Here is an 18,011-nt window from a genome sequence, read left to right as displayed (position 1 = left end):
TGCGCCATTGTCAGGAGTGGAAAAACACAAGTATGTGCCTGGGACCAAAAGAGACGGCATGAAGCAGAGAGACGAGGAGGAAATACACTGTTCAACAGAACAACCAGGAAATAAAGCTTCAAGAGGTCAAAGTTCATCCACCAACTCTGTAAAAACACAGATCAGAGTAATCTTTAATGTGCTGATAAACTTAAAACTCAGTTTCCCCAGATTATAGTTAAGACGTAAGAAAGCTGGGTGTTCAGACTGAGCATGTGCAGAGTTTCAACTTCCTGATTCTGTCTAAACAAAGCAGATCTGGTAGGTTTTCACCAGACTTCCTGAAATGATGAAGTCATCACATGAGCAATTCCAAACTGCTTCATAGCATGTTGGAGGGACGGGGCCTCAAACACCAAAGTCTTCCCATAGCCACAAAGTGAGGGCGCAACAAAAACTGCTCCCCCTGGTGGCTGGCTGCAGTACAGGTTAAAAACTCTGTCTCCCAGTCATTCCAGATGGGCTGTGGTCAAACTTTAAGGGGTGTCATATCCACTGTGTTCCCTCCTCAGTCACTGTCACTGTCACTGTCAGTGACAGAGTCAACAAAATGTCACTTTATTTATTTATTTATTTTTTTTTTTTCAACATTCTTTTTTATTGAATTCTTGGCACAAGGTGTGCTGAAATTTACCATTTGTTACAATGAACATGCATATAACAACCCCCCCCCCCCAAAAAAAGGGGCCAAATCTTAAGTTGTTCAGGATAAGACAGAAAAAAGAAAAATAAATAAATAAATAAATAAAATAAGGTAAGATAAATAATAATAATAATAATAATAATAATAATAATAAAAAAATGAAAAAAAATAATTCAATAAAATATTTAAAATATTTAGAAAAAAGGAAAAGAAAATAATAAGCTATGTACACATACATACATAAACAAAGTAATAATAATAATGATAACTAAAAAATAAATTAATAATAAAATACCGTTATAAGAATTAGAAGAGTTAAGTGAAACAATGACAGTGAAATAAATAAATTAATTAATTAAAAAGACTTTGTCACTTTATTGAAGGTGTTCAATCTTAATAAAATAGCAAAAAAGAATCTGTCAAATATTTTTGAACTCTTCAAGAAAATTTCTGTAGGTGTTACATATTTGAATTTCATCTGAATTAAAATATTTTACTTTATTTTCACCCTTTTTCTCTGGCAGCCGTAGCTGTCATTTCTATCCTGTTTTTTGCGAGTTTCTTTTTTTACAGTGCAGACTTCATCGCGGTCACTGTGGTGTTGTTATGTAGAGAAACTAAACCTGAAACTCCAATCTGAAAAAGGAGCCCACAGATGAACGAACAGTGACGACAGGAAGCTCTGCTGGTTGACCTCCATGGTCGTTTCAGCCGCGTGGATCAATGTAAACAACACGACTGTTTGGAAACAGTTTGGTCTCTTCGTGGAGGATGATCTGAACACGCTGACTGAGATAAATTAGCTCTATCCTCATGTCCCAGATACAGCTCAGAGGGAAAACTGGAGCGCCACCCGCTCCATTCAGGTCCATTCAGATTAAGTAGGTCAGCGCTGTCAGTCACCACGAGGTCGACCAGGAGAGCCAGCAGCCAATCAGAGCGGGGAGAGGGGAGGAGAGGCTGTCTGTCCCTCAGGACGACCGTCACACAGCCGGGCTAAGACGCCTAACCAGAGATCCATGAGAGGAAGAAACGTGCAGTTCCCTGAGTGTCCACTAGAGGCTGTCTCCAGCATTGAGTCAGGCCTCATAGAGCTCCATGTTAAAATGTCCACATTATAGACTCAGTCAGACATAGCCACTGACTGTCTGTCTGTCTGTCTGTCTCTGTCTGTCTGTCTGTCTGTCTGTCTGTTTGTCTGTCTGTCTGTCTGTCTGTCTGTCTGTCAGCCTAGTTGACCCAGGTCTCGTTAAAGTCCTGAGGCTGCAGCTCTTAATCCAGTCAGGAATTAGCACAGCATCACGCTGCTTAATACCCACAACCCCCCACTGCTGCTGGGAGGAAATTAATGAAGCGCCGACTGTCTGAAAGACGGCGCCAGCTTCTTCAAAACAATGATGAGTCGTCAACAGGGAGCTGGGTTTTACCCCCACCCCACCCCACTCCACCCATCAAGAGCCGACCACGACTGAGACATAAAAACACAGGTCCAAACCAAACACAAAGAGTTAAACTTTACAAACTTTACCATAAACTCATCTTTATGACACAAAGTTTGTCTCTACAGGAGTGTGTTCAACATTTATCAACAACAAGGTTATGAACGTCTCCAACCAAAACATAGAGAAGAGATTACAGCAACCAAATAAGATCAAAGGGAAAGAATAAGAATGTTTTTAAAATAACAGATTAGTCCAACGCAACGAAATTGAATCAAAGGAAAGAATTAGATCATAGGAAAGAATGATATCAAAGGAAAGAACTAGAGCAAAGGAAAAAAATGAAATCAAAGCAACTGGATGAGATCAAAGTGAAAGAACAAGATCAAAGGAATAAATGAGATGAAAGGTAAAATTGAGATCAAAAAGAAAAAAATAAGATCCAAGGAAAAACTGAGATCAAAGGAACATATTGAAATGAGAGGAAACGAACAAGATCAAAGGAAAAGAATGAGATCAAAGAAAAGAACGATATAAAAGGAAGGTTTAGATGAAAGGAATAGAATGGGATCAAAGCAACTGAATAAGATCAAAGTAAAAGAACAAGATCAAAGGAGTAAATGAGATCAAGGGAAAATGAGATCAAAGAAAAAGAACAAGATCAAAGAAAAAGAATAAGATCAAAGGGAAAATGATATCAAAGGAAATATTTTTTTTTTAAATAATGAGATTGAAGGGAAACAATGAGATAGAAGGAAAGAGTTAGATCAAATAAAAATGAGATCAAAGAAAGAATTAAATCAATTAAAAAAATGAAATCAAGGGGAAAGAATGAGATAGAAGGAAAATAAGATCAAAGGGAAGCATGAGAACAAAGGAAAGAATGAGATCAAAATAAAAGAACAAGATCAAAGAACAAGAATGAGATCAAAGAAAAGGATATTCTAAAAGCAATAGATTTTTTTTATGAAAATAATGAATCCAAAGCAACAGAATACAATCAAGGGAAAATAATGAGATAAAAGCAATGGAGTGTGATTTAAATATAAGAATCACTTAAAGGAACTGAATGAAACCAAAGCAATATAATGAGATCGGAGCATTAGAAGGAGATCGGAGTGGTAGACTGAGAATTATCTCGAGGTTTGGAGCAGGAGAAGAGGATTTTTAACCCATGAACTAACAAACAGGTCCCCTGCTCTGGTTTTCTGAGAGTTTGAGCTGTCTCTGCTTTGGAAAACAGATTTTAACAATCATTAAAAACTGAATCTAGCCTCAGAGATCACACACATCCCATGGCTGGGAGGGAGCAGATCGAAGGCTTGGGTTGATCGATGTTTCCACTCAGTCCTGGAGCGTGTGTTTTGTTTCTGCTAGGGGGGGAAACGTGGCGGCAGCTGGCACGCTGCAGTCACATCAAAATGTTTTGTAGGCAGCGTGGGCCGGGAACATATGGTCGCTGGGCTCACGTGATGCACCCATATTGGATTAACAACATACACACACTCACTCACACACACACACACACACACCTGCTGTCCAGGATACCACCACACAACAACAAAAACACAGCACTGTGCTGAACTGTTGGTGACACTGAGCGCCGACGCAGCGCTGAGCTCTGATTGGCTGCCTGTTGCCCCGTCATGTTTTTAATAACACAGTTCGTTCTCAGTCGGGCTGCTCACCGTCAGACTTTACCGCTCCAGTTAGAGGTCATTAACAATCCATCATCACCCACAGTCAGTATGAGCCCACAGCCTCACGTCACTGACCAATCAGAGTGAAACCTGAACATCATCATCACTGATGGCGCCTCAGCAGCGTCCTCAGTCTGCGCTGTAAACAGACGGTTTGTTTACATGATTCACAGCCTCAGCTCCAGCTCTGCTCCTCTCTCTGCTGTCTGAGAAAACTCTGATTTCAGCCTCTGAAACTCTTTAAGGCTCCCTGCTCCAAAACCCCCTTCACTCTGATTGGCCAGCAGAGCTACGGTCAGACCTTGGTGTTTGAGGCCCACTCCTCCAGCTTAGAGGATCCTTCTGTGATGACATCATTCCAGCAAGTCTGGTGAAGATCTCGCAAAGATCAAGAGCAAGAATTGTAAAGTTCTAGATCTTGTCAAGATCTCATGAAAATTTATGAAGATCTCCTGGGGATCTCTGTGAAGATGTTGTATAAATAATGTCAAGATCTTGTGAGGATCTAGTGAAGGTTTGTGGGGACCTCATAGAGATCTCTATAAGATCTTGAAAAAATCTTGTGACTGCATGAACAGCTGGTAAAGATCTTGTAAAGATCTCATAAAGAATTTGTAAAGATCTGTTAAGATTTTGAGAGGATCTCTAAACAATCTAGTAATACTCTTGTAAAGATGTTGTAAGGATCTTGTTAAGGTCTAGTTGTAAAGAACTTGTCAAGACTGTAAGAGATTTTATCAAGATCTTGTAAAGATCTTATGGGGGCTCTGATAAAGATCTGGTAACGAATTCATGAAAATCTAGTAGAGATTTTGAGATGTTCTCTAAAAGATCTTGTAAATATCCTTTGATGATCTTGTAAAGATCTTACAAAGAATTTGTTCAGACCTCCTAAAGATCTATGAAAAGATCTCAAGATCGCAAGCAGATCTGTTAAGAGTCCAGGAAGATCTTAAGAAGATCTCAAAAATATCTTTTAAAGATCTTGTGAAGGAATGGTGTAGATCTTAATCTTGAATCTTGATCTTGTAAAATTCTTATAAAGAATTTGTTAAGATCTCTGTTTACATCAGGTAAAGATATCATGAAGATCTTGTGAAGAACAATCTAGTAATACTATTGTAAAGATGTTGTTAGGATCTTGTTAAGATCTAGCGAACAGCTTGTAAAGAACTTGTCAAGACTGTAAAAGATTTTATCAAGATCTTGTAAAGATCTTATGGAGGTTCTGATAAAGAACTGGTAATGAATTCATGAAGATCTAGTAGAGATTTCGAGAAGTTCTCTAAAAGAGCTTGTCAATACCCTTTGATGATCTTGTAAAGATCTTACAAAGAATTTGTTCAGACCTCCTGAGGATCTATGAAAAGATCTCAAGATCGCAAGCAGATCTGTTAAGATTCCAAGAAGATCTTAAGAAGATCTCGAAGAAATCTTTTAAAGATCTTGTGAAGGTATCGTGAAGATCTTGTAAAAATCTTATAAAGAATTTGTTAAGATCTCTGTTTACATTAGGTAAAGATATCATGAAGATCTTGTGAAGATCTGTTAAGATTTTGTAAAACCCTTGTAAAGATGTTGCTAGGATCTTGTTAAGATCCAGGGAACAACTCTTAAAGATCTTGTAAAGCACTTGTCAAGACTGTATAAAGACTTTATCAAGATCTTGTCAAGATCTTTTGGAAGTTCTGGTAAAGATCTTATAAAGATTTCATGAAGATCTAGTAGAGATTTCGAGAAGTTCTCTAAAAGATCTTGTAAGATCTTACAAAGAATATGTTCGGATCTATGAAAAGATCTCAAGATCACAAGCAGATCTGTTAAAATTTTAAGAAGATCTTCTAAAATCTTTTAAAGATCTCGTGAAGATCTCTGTCAAGATCTGGTAGAGATCTCGTGAAGGTATCGTGAAGATCTTGTAATATTTGTTTAAAGATGTTTTTAGGATCTTGTTAAGATCTAGTGAAGATCGTTGTTAAATCCTCGAACAGATCCGGTAAAGATCTCGTCAAACTCACGTTAAGATCTGTTAAGACTTCAAGCGAGCTCTTAAAGATGTTGCAGCGATCTTGCTAAAAACTTGTGAAGATTTCATCAAGATGTTTTTATTTTAGGACAAAGTATTTTGAGGGATTTCTAAGTCACATGCAGAGGTTTGAAATCTGTTTCCAGCCAACCTTAAAGAGTGAAATCTGAATCAAAGAGCGTTTGATTAAAGCCTCCCGTCAGTATCAGAGGTCAGAGCCCAGCTGTGATTTGAGGAACTTCCTGTTTGAAGGAGACAAACAGGAAGTGAGCGTCTGATTGGAAATAAACATGAAGGCTACGACTTCCCTGCTTTAGTTCCTCATCACCTGAGGAATACTGAAATAACACTGTTCCCATACGACCTTGAGCCGTGTGTGTGTTAGTGTGTGTGTGTGTGTGTGTGTGTGTGTGTGTCTGGTCACTGTGGCAACAGTTACCAAGCAGCGCGGCGAGCTGCTGTGCGCCCGGCCTGCAGGATGAGGACGCAGAGTGATGAACGGGGTGTGAAGCGTGTTGGAGGAGGAATGTGTGAGATTGTTTTCTGCACACACTCTCATAAATATCTGCACCAAAGCCTTCCTCCTCCTCCTCCTCCTCCTGTGCTCCACTCTCACTCTGCTCTGCTCTCTGAATAATAAGGAGGTCTGCACGCAGGAGCTGGGGAGGGAAGTTGGCTCAGTGTTTCCTCAGAAAGACTTCCTCCTGCTCTCTGTCAGGGTCACGTTTATTCCTGTTTTCATCCTCTAACAGGAACAGACACCTTCACGTCACTTCAACAGGACGCATCGAAAACAGCAAACTGTCAGATTATTAAGTTCCTAATCTGTATTCAGATCCACTTTAGCTCCAACAGTCGCTGTTGGTCTTCCTCAAAATAAATATACAACAAAAAAAAGAAAGTAGCGATACACCAAAATAAAAATTTGGCCTTTTTTTAACTCTTCTGTCAAGGTTTCATCTATCCATAATGTGTGTGTGTGTGAAAAACAAAGCATTTCCAGCCTTCAGTGAGTCACATGACCAGCTGCACGGAACTCCTAATGAGAGTGTGACATCATCACGGAACTGCTGCACTGAGGAACGAAAGTGACAGAATTTTCTCAAACAACTCCTCATAGATGGCACAATTATACCCAAATATGTGTAAAAAATAATATATTTTTGTAGGAAATTTTGTCGGGCATCCATGCATGTCATTTTTAAAGCTGTACAATTTTTACTTTTCTGTCTAGAGGCCCAAATGCTGCAGCTTGTGTGGAGCTGATCCATTTACTCCCATTCATTTTAAAGGGGTGAGATGAGACTGCTTCTCTAGGGTTCACCGACTTTGAGGGCTCATCATTCGGAAACCGGGTCCCAAACTTCAAATTCCATAACAATTTTTGTAAAGTAGGGTCCGCTCTGTCATCTGAGCGAATTTTTAAGCTGATAGCACTTATAGTTTCAGAGGAGATCATTTGTGAAGAAAGGGTAAAAATGTGGAAAAATCCCATTTTTGAGAGGCAAAGTGTTGGCATTGGTTTCATCTCTCCACGACATTTCTACCCCTCCTCCCCTTCAGAGCTGTTTTAGTGTCTTTTTAAGTGCCTAGGTGGCGCTGGAGAGAAAATTATGGGATGTAGGGGGTCAAGTTTGGTATTTTATAACATTTTTTGACGCATGTGAGGTGTGTCTTTGCGAGTTTTTGAGCACGTTTAGGGGGTCTAACGAGCATTTTAAGCCCCGTTTACACAACGTTTCATCTGAAAATGCTGAAACGCAGTGAATAAAATTTGCTTTTACACGGAAACGCAGAGGGACTGAAAACGCTGTAGTAAGCATGCCAAGCCTATAGTCGGCGCTATAACTGTCTTGTCTAGAAGCAGCTTTTGGTAGATCTCCACCAAAGTAGAGTTGAGCTGATCATCTCACAGATTCAGCAAATTGAGAAGTACAAGCTCAACATGGAAGTTAGCAACAATTGTAACAACAATACTGTTGTTCTGTTGTATGCGCTCACCCGAGGCGGAGTGTGACGTCGGCGTTTCCACTGAAAACGCCGGCTTACTGTTTACACAGCAACAGTGTCGGCAGCATTTTAAAAAAAATCCCACTCTGGAGTCCGTTTTTAAAAGTTTGCGTTTTAGGTCGGCTGAAACGCCATTTCCATGTAAACATGAGGCTGAAAAGCAACACAACTTTTGCGTTTCGCCCTAAAACCATTGTCGTGTAAACGGCCCCTTAGTGGCGAAGTGAGTATGAGAAAGTGTAATTAAAATCAAGGCACTGCATGAATTAATATTGATGTTTAAAGAATGATGCCATCTTCACAGTGATGATCCTGGGAGAACTTTAAGAAAAGCTGAGAGTTCCTCTGGTGGTTGTGACGTTATTTTTCCTAACTCTTCCCTCCTAAAAGTAGGATACTGAATCAGGTAATTTTATAGGTACAGACCAAATTCCAACTCTAGTACAGATTCACGTAAAACCAAAGTTTCAAACAGAAAATCCAACAGAATTTTTTTTCAGTCGCTTTTTAAGAGCAGTTCTGTTTTTAATTCTCATGCAACTTCTTTGTGGAACACCCACTGATATAAAACTGCATCAGTGTTTTTAACAACGTGGCAAATCACTAGCCACGGTTACATGGGGAGTTTTTTGTCTTTCCGAATGGAATCTTTCTGAATGACTTTTCCTAAAACAATAGTATACATGGAAAGGGAATATTACAATCTCTGGTCTACATGCGCCGCTTTAATCAAACAGAATAGTCAATGGGGCACGTGCAGAAAAACGTAAACATCACGAGATTTATCAAAGATGGAGGACGGCAGTTTTTTTGTGAGTTTTTTGTCCGTCCTGTCTTGAAATTATGTTCAGTTCTTCAAAGTTTGGATCAAAAACAAACTTTCCTCCAGTGCTGACTGCTCACCGCCATTTTTAGAATTGAGGAACGTCTCTAGTTGCATCTTACGTCATATCTGAGCATGCTCTGAAAGAACGCACCCTGACAAATTTCCGTTTGAGTGGATACATGATACCTCAATCGGTTTGGGGAAAGGAATATTCCACCCCTGTGAAACCGATTAAATGTCCATTCAGATTGGCACTTTTCTTTCTGAATGAGGTGTATACAAAGGTTAAATTCTTTCCGTTTGAGCAAATAAACCGAATGCAAGCGGAATATTTGGTCCATGTATACGTGGCTACTGATAAAAACTGAAAACAAAAGTGTCCCTAAGTCCCGTCCTTGTGGAACACCCAACGATAATCTACAGCAGTCAGAAACTACCATTCAAAACACTCCTGCTCTACAAGAGGGGGAGCTAGCTTCCTCCTGCTTCTGTTTGTATTTTTTAAATCTGAGTCCAGTTCCCTGTGTGTTCACATACCAGGCCAATCAAACCAGATTCCTCTCTTTAGGTTGTGTTAAATTCTTCTTCTGAAACCACCTCTTAAATGGAATCTGTGACTTTCATCAACTCCAGCTTTGCTAACAGCTCAAACTTTAAATACAACAGTGACTCTGAAGCTATATTCTGGAGTCATCAAGATGTCCGACATGTGACAGAGACTAAACCAGGACTAGAATCCATCACCTGATCTACCAGGACCAAAACCCTAAATGTCAACCGGCTCAGAAGCTGAGAAAGTGAGGATTTGTCAGCGCTGCAGCGTGGAGGAAAAGGTCAGACCTCTCCCCGTGTTAACCAGTGCGGCCGCTCCTCTCTGAGTGGAGACAATGGTTGAGCGGTGCCGTGCTATAATTAGTGGTGTTATATCCAGAGCTGAGCTCACAGCGTCTGCTGCTGCTGACATTCACTGGGCTCACAATGAGGGCTGCTCTATTTTACTCACTCTACGTCTCCCTGTCAGGACTTCACCCAGAGTCTCCACCGTCTGACAGACAGATCCCTTTTCATTTTTTAACACCCCATGATGCACAACGTGACAGAAAAACACCATGATATAAACTTTAAGCTAACACTGTCGTGAAGACGTGACTCTGAACACGGCGTGTGTTTGTTTTGGAAATGAATGGAGATCAGATCTTCTTTTTAACTCTACTTTTCTTTGTTCCAATCAACTTTTTACCAGATCCAACTCCAGGAGGTCAGGTATTTATCAACTGTTAGGTAGAGCTACGCTGCATGTGGGTTGGAATCAACATTAGCATAGATTAACCTGTGGTTTAGCCTGTAGCTTTTGTTTTAGCATTTAGCTTGTGCTCTTTCACTCTGTTCTTTTCTCTCTTCTCACTACTAAACTTTAGCAGCTGGTGTGCTGTTGTCATGGAGACTTAGACGTGCCATAAATCAATCTATTCTTGCTCAACTAGATCAGAAAGCTAAGAAGTAGCATTTAGAAATAACCTATATTGGGGGTGATAATCTCTTTTTAAAATGTGAATTAGGATCGGGCATATTTCTAGAAGAGATAATTTATAATTTAATTACATAAATAATTTATTGTAATGTAAAAAAAAGTGTTATGTCATAACGTTAGAGTTGTTTTGGTTGTTATAATGTAAAAAAAATGTCACGGTAGGAAACTTAACACAATAGGGATGTTTAATTCCTGGTGTGGCAGCTATAGGCTTCCGTATATTTAATGAATCATTGTGACACCCACTGAAACTCTAAAGAGTCACATAAAGACTTCAGTGCTTAAAAACCTGGAGGTATCTTAGTCTCGATCAGTCCCCGTTGGTTTGATAATAAACAGGTGATGTGTAAAAGGCTCAAAGCGCGGTGTGACGGAGGTTTCCGGTGGTCCTCCTGTCTCCTCACTCACCGGCATCATGTTGGCAGGTCTCCTTTCTGTCGCACACTCGCTGCAGCTGAAAGCATCAAACCGTCCTCTCTCCGCGCTGCCCGTCCGCCTCCTGCTTCCTCCGCTGCGTCCTCATCACATTCACTCCCAGCCTCCTCTCCTGCTCGACCTGTTGCAGTGAGCCCGCGGGCCTGTCAGAGCGGGGGTCTGCGGGGGAAACCGTTACCGGGAGCGGGGTAGGGCCTATCCGAGCATGAAGCAACGAGCGGGGCAGAGCTCTGAGGAGGAGCCGGGAAGAACCGGCGCGGTAAACAAAGGGGCGGAGGTGGAGCAGCTCTCACGCTGCGTGATAATCCTGCTCTGCGTCCACGAGCCGTCTGCGTTCAATCAACGGAGCCCGGTGAGCAGGCAGAGCTCCACCTGAGAGGACAACACCACATCCGGTACGAGTTTCAAAATAAAAGCCTTCTATAAACCACGATCAAAGAAAAAATAAACGTAAATACGTATTAACTCCGAGGAAATATAATTCTGATAATGAAATGTAAAATAACATTATGCATTTCTTCTGCTTAATGTTTTTTTTTCGATTTATGCTTCTATGTTTTTACTCCACTAAATTTCTTTTTGCAGATTTTGGAAATAAAATCAACAAATTGTTAGAATAAAAACTAACTAGAAGGCTGTTACAAAGTTAGATACTGGAAAGTATGCAGGGTTAAATTTTGATTGACACTTCAATGAGCTGCAGAACTTTTTTTTTTTTTTTTTTTTTTTGTCAAATGTATAAACACTGAAAAAACAACGTTTCAGATGGGAAAATGAAAAATTCAACTTACGTGTCTTATTTTGAAGTGTTGCTACATTTTCCGGTTTTATTTTCCCTCACTTGACGCAGCTCCTCGCCGTGGTCTCCTGGCAACGGAGGCAAACTCCTCCTCCCTCGTCTTTCGGGGAATTTCAGCGTTTTTTTTTCAGCTGTTTGCCTAAATTATTTCTTAAATTTTAAACACAATGTGAAATCAATCATTTGCTTAAAACTTAAATGTGAAAAATCACGGTTAATGGTATGAAATGATCCATCATCGTGTGTATCACCGCAGTCGGTGTCAGTTTGTTGCTGGTACCGCCCTCTCCTGGCTGCTTCTGTAACAACTGAAACAAAAAAAAAAGAGTAGATTTTAGTCAACAATTAAATGTTGAAATTCCCTTTGAATTGGTTAAATTATAGCCAAGGTTATTTTTTATTTACGTGAAGAGTCCATTGCCCACTTTTATTTCTTAAATACAAATTCTTCTCTTTTATGTGTATTTTTTGTTTGTTATGTATAAATGTGATAATAAAGTTTCAAATTTGCTCTGCACTGTTTTAATTTTGCTTCCTTTTTCCTGGATACTCTGTTTTGGAGCCTAACAGTATAAAAAACCCTCAAACAACTGTCTGTAGCTGCGCCTGACCAGAGGGGGCAGCACTGCCAATGCAGAGCTGCTGTAACAGAAGTGGCCTTCAAAATAAAAGTACCACTGCCATCCGTGTTGTGAAACTTGACCTAAGAATTCGTAAAACACAACATCACACCCACGTGAACGATCAGGAATTGATTTAAGAAACAAACATTTTTAAGTAATGTTACATATGTCGATAAATATTCAACGAAAACAGGTGAATTTCTATGAAACGTTTATTGTGAAACCTCAAGCTAACCCCACCAAACGGACATGATGTGAACACGTGGATAATGGAGCTCTGAGGGACAGGATTCAACAACAACTGGAGAAGAAGGTAAATTAACCAAATAAATGAAAAACTGAAGAATAACTGAGTGAGTGGGGTTCCTGTCCCTGTGGTGTGTTAGCTAGCTATTGTTAGCTGTTAGCGGTGGCGCGTTTGGGCTAACGCAAACCAAACTCCACATATATTTTGATCCCTTTAATTTGTTTGGCTAACAAATACAGAAATCTTGTTACAAGAGTATTAAGTGTATGTTTTTACTTTCATTTATAGATTAAATTATACTTCGGCACAGAGCTAAATGAAACAGGTCGATAATATTTCTCCTAAATGCTCAAATTGTGACCGAAGCTGTCCTTCCTGGCGAAGAGTTTTACTGCTGGTAAACAACGTTTGGAAAACATGAAAACAGGCCATAAAGTGTAGTAAGGAAAACCCTCATCGTGATTATTCCCATCCCGAATCAAAATGTAGTCAATAAGTATACTTTTTTACAATTTACCAACCTAAAGTGTCTTGTTGACAGCCTGTGAGCTACGGATTTTCCTGAATGTAGATTATTTTAAATGGAGTTTGGTGCTGGACAAAACAGCTCTGCCACATTGGAAGAAGATTTAATCAGATAGCTGTTAGTTAAATACTTAGATTAAGTTATCAACAGAGACATATCCACAAGATAATAAATTTTGAATTTAAAGAAAAAAAACATTTTTTAATTCAATTTGTGGAAATGAAAAACGGGAGAGGAGTAAAACCACTAAAATGGGTGTAATGAGTGTGATATTATTTTTTTCCTTGTTTTACTGTTTTAATGCAAAGTCCAAATTTCCGTCTCTCTTGTTTTGACAAAGTTTAAATTTTATTTTTTTTATGTGTACTTCTGATTTTTTTCTATGCCAATATTTTTCTGGGTTTTTTTCTTTTTTAATGTATTTTATATTATTTTATTTCTTTTGTTAAATTTTTAACAAAAATCCCTTCTTTATTTTTAAATCCCCTCTTAAGACCCACTTTTTCTCCCTGGCCTTTGAAGCACAGTAGCCTGCGATTGTTTTATTTATTTTTATTAATTTTATTTGTTTCATTTTGCTCTTCTGTGTTTTTATTCATTTTAATTTGTTTTATGTCTTTTATATTGCTCCTTGTCCTTGACAAATTCATTTTACTTATGTTTTATGTCTATTCCTTTATCTTGTATCTTATTCACTCTCTTGTACAGCACTTTGTTTTAACTATGGTTGTTTTTTAAAGTGCTTAACAAATAAAGTTGGATTGGATTGGATTGTTATTATTATTATTATTATTATTATTATTATTATTATTATTATTATTGTTATTATTATTATTATTTTATTTTTTTTCCTTGCCTTCAAACACAGTTTCCTTGTGTTCCTGATGGACATGGGTTGTGCATACTTTTGGTGGTTTTGGAGGCTGCTCAAGATGCTAACGTCAGAGTTACACGTGCAAATTAAAATCTAACTTCTCCTCGTCTTCCTATGCAGCGATCGTCTTTAAACTCAAACGCCAACATGACGGGGAAGGGGAGGCCGCAGCGAGAGCTCGAGGCCTCCAAGAAGAAAAAGATGATGGAGAGCAGCAGCGATGAAGAGGACTCTGACGCAGAGAGGAACTTTGCCCTGATCAGTGAGAGATCACAAGGAGGAGGAGGAGGAGAGCAGGACCAGGAGGAGATCAGTGAGGACGAGGAGGGATCAGATGCTGGGAAGGAGGAGGAGGAAGAAGGAGAAGAAGGGGAAGGGTCAGACGCTAGTGAGGAAGAGGATGAAGAGGAGGAGGATGGAGACAGTGAAGCCTCTGAGGAGGAGGAAGAGGAGGAGCCCGTCGTGGCTGGAGGGAGCGGTGAGATCCAGACGAGAGAGGACATAAAGAACGGTGAGACTTCCAGATCGGTTTATGAGTCAGTTCAGGATCAGAGTCTGAGGTTTCTGAGGTTCTGTTCTTCCTCTCTGTCTCTTCCAGAACTTTCCAGCATGTCCTTCGAGGACCTCATGAAGCTGCAGAACCAGGTCGGGACCAAAGTCTACAACCAGGTGGCGTACGGTGACGGCCACAGGCGAGCGGAGAGCGGCACCAAGAGACGACTGAACAAGAACAGGTGACGCTCCGAGCCACACATACACACACACACACACACACACACACACACACACACACACACACTGCTCTGACCATAGAGAAGCTTCAACTGTGTGTGTGTGTGTGTGTGTGTGTGTGTGTGTGTGTGTGTGTGTGTGTGTGTGTGTGTGTGTGTGTGTGTGTGTTTCCAGGCCCATGGAGATCTCAGCAAAGAGGCCGCCTCCCTTAATCCGTCAGGTCGTCCCGGTGAAGAAATCTGTGAGTGACTCTCTGCTCCCTGTTTCCTGAAAACCTCTGATCCTGATCCTGATCCTGACCCTGTTCCTGTTTCTGTTCCAGACGCTCAGAGACCCTCGCTTCGACGACCTCTCTGGAGAGTACAAACCTGAGATCTTTGAGAAGACGTACAAATTCATCAACGACATCAGACACAGAGAGAAAGAGGTGAGAGGGGGCGGGGCTTAGACCCAGGCGGTGCCGTCCGCTGCTTTCGGAACCTCAGATCTGACCCGGTTTTGGTCTCCCTGGTCTGCAGATCCTCCAGAAGAAGCTGAAGAAGACGAAGAGCAGCGAGAGGAAGGAGACGCTGCAGTTCCTGCTGAAGAGGATGGTGAGTCAGAGCCCACAGGCGGGTAAAGGGGGGCCACAGAGACCGGTTCTGACCCTGTGCTTTGTGACTGTCTGCAGGAGAACCAGGAGCGGGCAAGGCAGAGCCAAGAGAAGCAGAGAGAGAGAGAGCTGCAGTTCAAGAGGCTGCAGAGAGAGCGAGCCAATCAGGGGGCTCGACCGTTCTTCCTGAAGAGCTGTAAGATCACCACGATGCTTTAGTTTGTCACATCCAGGCCACCGTACAGCCCAATCTGATGAGTTTAAGGTCCAAACCCAGGTTCTTCAGTGAGACCCTGACTGCAGGGGTCCAGAGTCTCCGTTCATCAGTTTGTTTCTTCGTTTTCAGGATTTCTGTCTGAGAAAAGGAAAAAAAGTTCAGAGACTAAATAACGGAAACATTTCTGAGACCTGACGGTTTCTGAGAATCTGAGTTCTGTCTTTTTTTCTGATCAACATCAGATTCTGGTTCATTTTTATTTCTTTAAGTTTTATTATTTTTATTATTATTATTATTTATTTATTTTACTTTTTTTACTGGCGTTTCTCGAAAAATCTTGCGATTAAAATTAAATTTTGATTCTAAAATAAATTTTAATCTACAATTCAGAATCAAAAAGCTTCCTTTTTTAATAATAAAAAGATTGTTCCCCCTTTTTTTAGTTCTGCAAATTTTGCCCCTTTTTCAACAGATCATCAAAATTCTAAAACCAAAAGCTGAATTTATTAACATGTTTAAATGTCAGGTAACCGAGAAAAGAGTTGAAAGTCTACAACTTTTAAATAAAATGTTTAAATGAATTGTAAAATCAAATCTCAAGAGAAGAGTAGAATTTTTTACCTTTGTTCTATATGCGGTAAAACTGCGAAAAAGTAAATCTTTCTTATTTTTAATTAGATAAAAAAAATTGAAAAATTTATAATTATTATCTATTCCTTATGACAATTTTTTTTTAAAATCAGGATTCAATTTTTTTAAATAGAAAATGCTAGAATTCTTAAGCATGGAATATACAGAATTTCTTAGTAAAATAAATCATTATTCTAGGTTTTTATTTTAGTGTTAGAGTTCTGACTTTTTTAAGAATTAACATTAGAATTTTAAGAAAAAAGTCAGATATTTTTTTAATAGTTGTGGAATTTAAAAGAAAGTTGAAATTTTTGCTCTTTTAAATAAAATGTCCAAATTTCAGAGTTTTTTTTATTTAATGACAAAACTCAGAGATTTAAGTTAAATTAAAACATGAAGAAAAATAAAAGGACACATAATCCTCCTATCATCTGTTTCAAATGCTGTTTTTTGAAGCGAGCTATTACACGGTGTAAATCAGACTCAGGACGTGTTTGATTCTCTGACTCCAGCTCTTCAAACCCTCATCCATGTTTTTTTGTTTCCAGCTGAGAAGAAGAAGCTGCTGCTGGCGGAGAAATACCAGGATCTGAAGAAGAGCGGCAAACTGGAAAACTTCCTGAGTAAGAAGAGGAAGAGGAACGCCGGCAAGGACCGCAGGAAGCTCCCCAAACCCTCTGCAGTGTAATGAGCGGCGTCGGCCAGCAGGGGGAGCTGTGGGCTGAAGATCCGCTCCCAGCTTATGGAGAGAATCTGTGGTGCATTCAATGACGCCAGGACATATTAATGTTCAGCTTTCAGAGGGAGGTTTCTGTGGAGTTTGAGACTTTTTCTCAGCGCCCTCTGAGATGCTTCAGTCCTCAGACACCAGGGGGCGCTCTGCTGAGGTCAGACACCTTCAGTGAACATTCAGAGAGCTGGATCCTGACTCTGAGGGTTTATTTCACAGGAAAGAATGAAAAGCTGAGAGAAGAAGAGGAAATGTAACGTTAGGATCAGTTTCTGTTGTGTTTTTGATAATGATGTTTATTGAATAAAACTTGTGGAGTCACATGATCACAATCAGCTGATCCCATGTTTTACTCTAAGCTCCGTCACTCTTCTTCTGCTCTGACATCTCTGTTCTGTCTGATGCTCCAGAGTCTCCCTCAGATTACGCCGCGGTCTCGTATGAAGTCATTAAAGGGTCATTCTGTCATTTTCCAGGCCTCACAGATTGAAGCAGCAGGAATCGGACTGTGACACAGAAGACGAGTTAACTTTATTCAAAGCACCAAACTTTATTTATAAAACCAGTGAATCTATCCTGTAGGCATCAGAAGCAGCTGGTCTACGCTTGCCGTCAGCCTTAATTTAGTCTGTGTGATTTCAGAGTTTAGTAGAGTTTAGAGCTCGGATCCAGTAAAATCATAAATCACCAAATAATGAAAATAATGAAAAACTTGGCATCAACAAAACTTGCTTGTTGGAGTCTTTGTTTTAGCCTTTAGCTTGTTTTTAAGCCTTTAGCCCATGTTTTAGCAGTTTGCTCCTGTTTAGCCAATAGCTTGTGATCCTGAGCATTGTTTTCTTTTTAGCCTTTAGCCTGTGTTTTAGCCTTAAGCTTGTGTTTAAGTCCTTAGCTTCTTTTTTAGCCTTATTCCTTTGTTTTAGGCTTTAGCTAATGTATAAGCCCTAATCTTGTGTTTTAGACCTTAGCTTTTGTGTTAGCATTTAGCCTTGTTTAGCCTTTTGCTCCTGTTTAAACCTTTACCTCTTAGCACGTTTGAGCCTTTAGCTTGTTTTTAAACCTTCAATCTGTGTTTTTTACCCATAGCTTGAGTTTCAGCCTGTAGCTTGTGTTTTAGCCTTGCTCATATTTTAGCCATAGCTTGTGAAATATCTTTGAGCCCTGTTTTCCTTTAAGCCTTTAGCTTGTGTTTGGCCTTTAGTTTGTGTTTTAGCCTTAAGCTTATGTTTCAGCCCTGACTGATGTTTAAGCCCTAATCTTGTGTTTTAGCCCTAAGCTTTTTTGTTAGCATTTAGCCCATGTTTTAGCCTTTAGCTCATTTTTTCTTGGCATATAGCCTGTTATCTAGCTCTTAGCACATGTTTTAGCCTTTAGCTTGTTTTTAAACCTTTA

General features: G+C 39.8%; 2 protein-coding genes across 2 annotated transcripts in view; one reads left to right on the top strand and one right to left on the bottom strand.

The window, feature by feature from the left end:
- LOC141809170 (apoptosis-stimulating of p53 protein 2-like) overlaps window positions 1-10,990 on the bottom strand; it is a 31,648-nt gene extending 20,658 nt beyond the window's left edge. Inside the window, exon 1 of the mRNA XM_074696043.1 lies at window positions 10,623-10,990. Within this exon, the coding sequence (XP_074552144.1) occupies window positions 10,623-10,631 (9 nt within the window). The 5' untranslated portion in view covers window positions 10,632-10,990. The remainder of the gene's footprint in view (window positions 1-10,622) is intronic.
- Window positions 10,991-12,118: 1,128 nt separating this feature from the next.
- Window positions 12,119-16,968, top strand: rrp36 (ribosomal RNA processing 36). Its single transcript, XM_074684314.1, has 8 exons — window positions 12,119-12,384; window positions 13,839-14,229; window positions 14,317-14,452; window positions 14,625-14,691; window positions 14,773-14,877; window positions 14,969-15,043; window positions 15,121-15,238; window positions 16,438-16,968. The coding sequence occupies exons 2-8, from the start codon at window positions 13,866-13,868 to the stop codon at window positions 16,575-16,577; spliced, it is 1,005 nt and encodes a 334-aa protein (XP_074540415.1). The 5' UTR covers window positions 12,119-12,384; window positions 13,839-13,865; the 3' UTR covers window positions 16,578-16,968.
- The last annotated feature ends 1,043 nt before the right edge of the window (window positions 16,969-18,011 follow it).

The sequence above is a fragment of the Halichoeres trimaculatus genome, unplaced genomic scaffold, assembly GCF_033239565.1.
Source record: "Halichoeres trimaculatus isolate MK-OKI-2021-1 unplaced genomic scaffold, fHalTri1.1 fHalTri1_scaffold_2, whole genome shotgun sequence".
NCBI lineage: Eukaryota > Metazoa > Chordata > Actinopteri > Labriformes > Labridae > Halichoeres > Halichoeres trimaculatus.
Note: the sequence above shows the minus strand (reverse complement) of the source record. Positions and strands in the feature narration are given on the sequence as shown.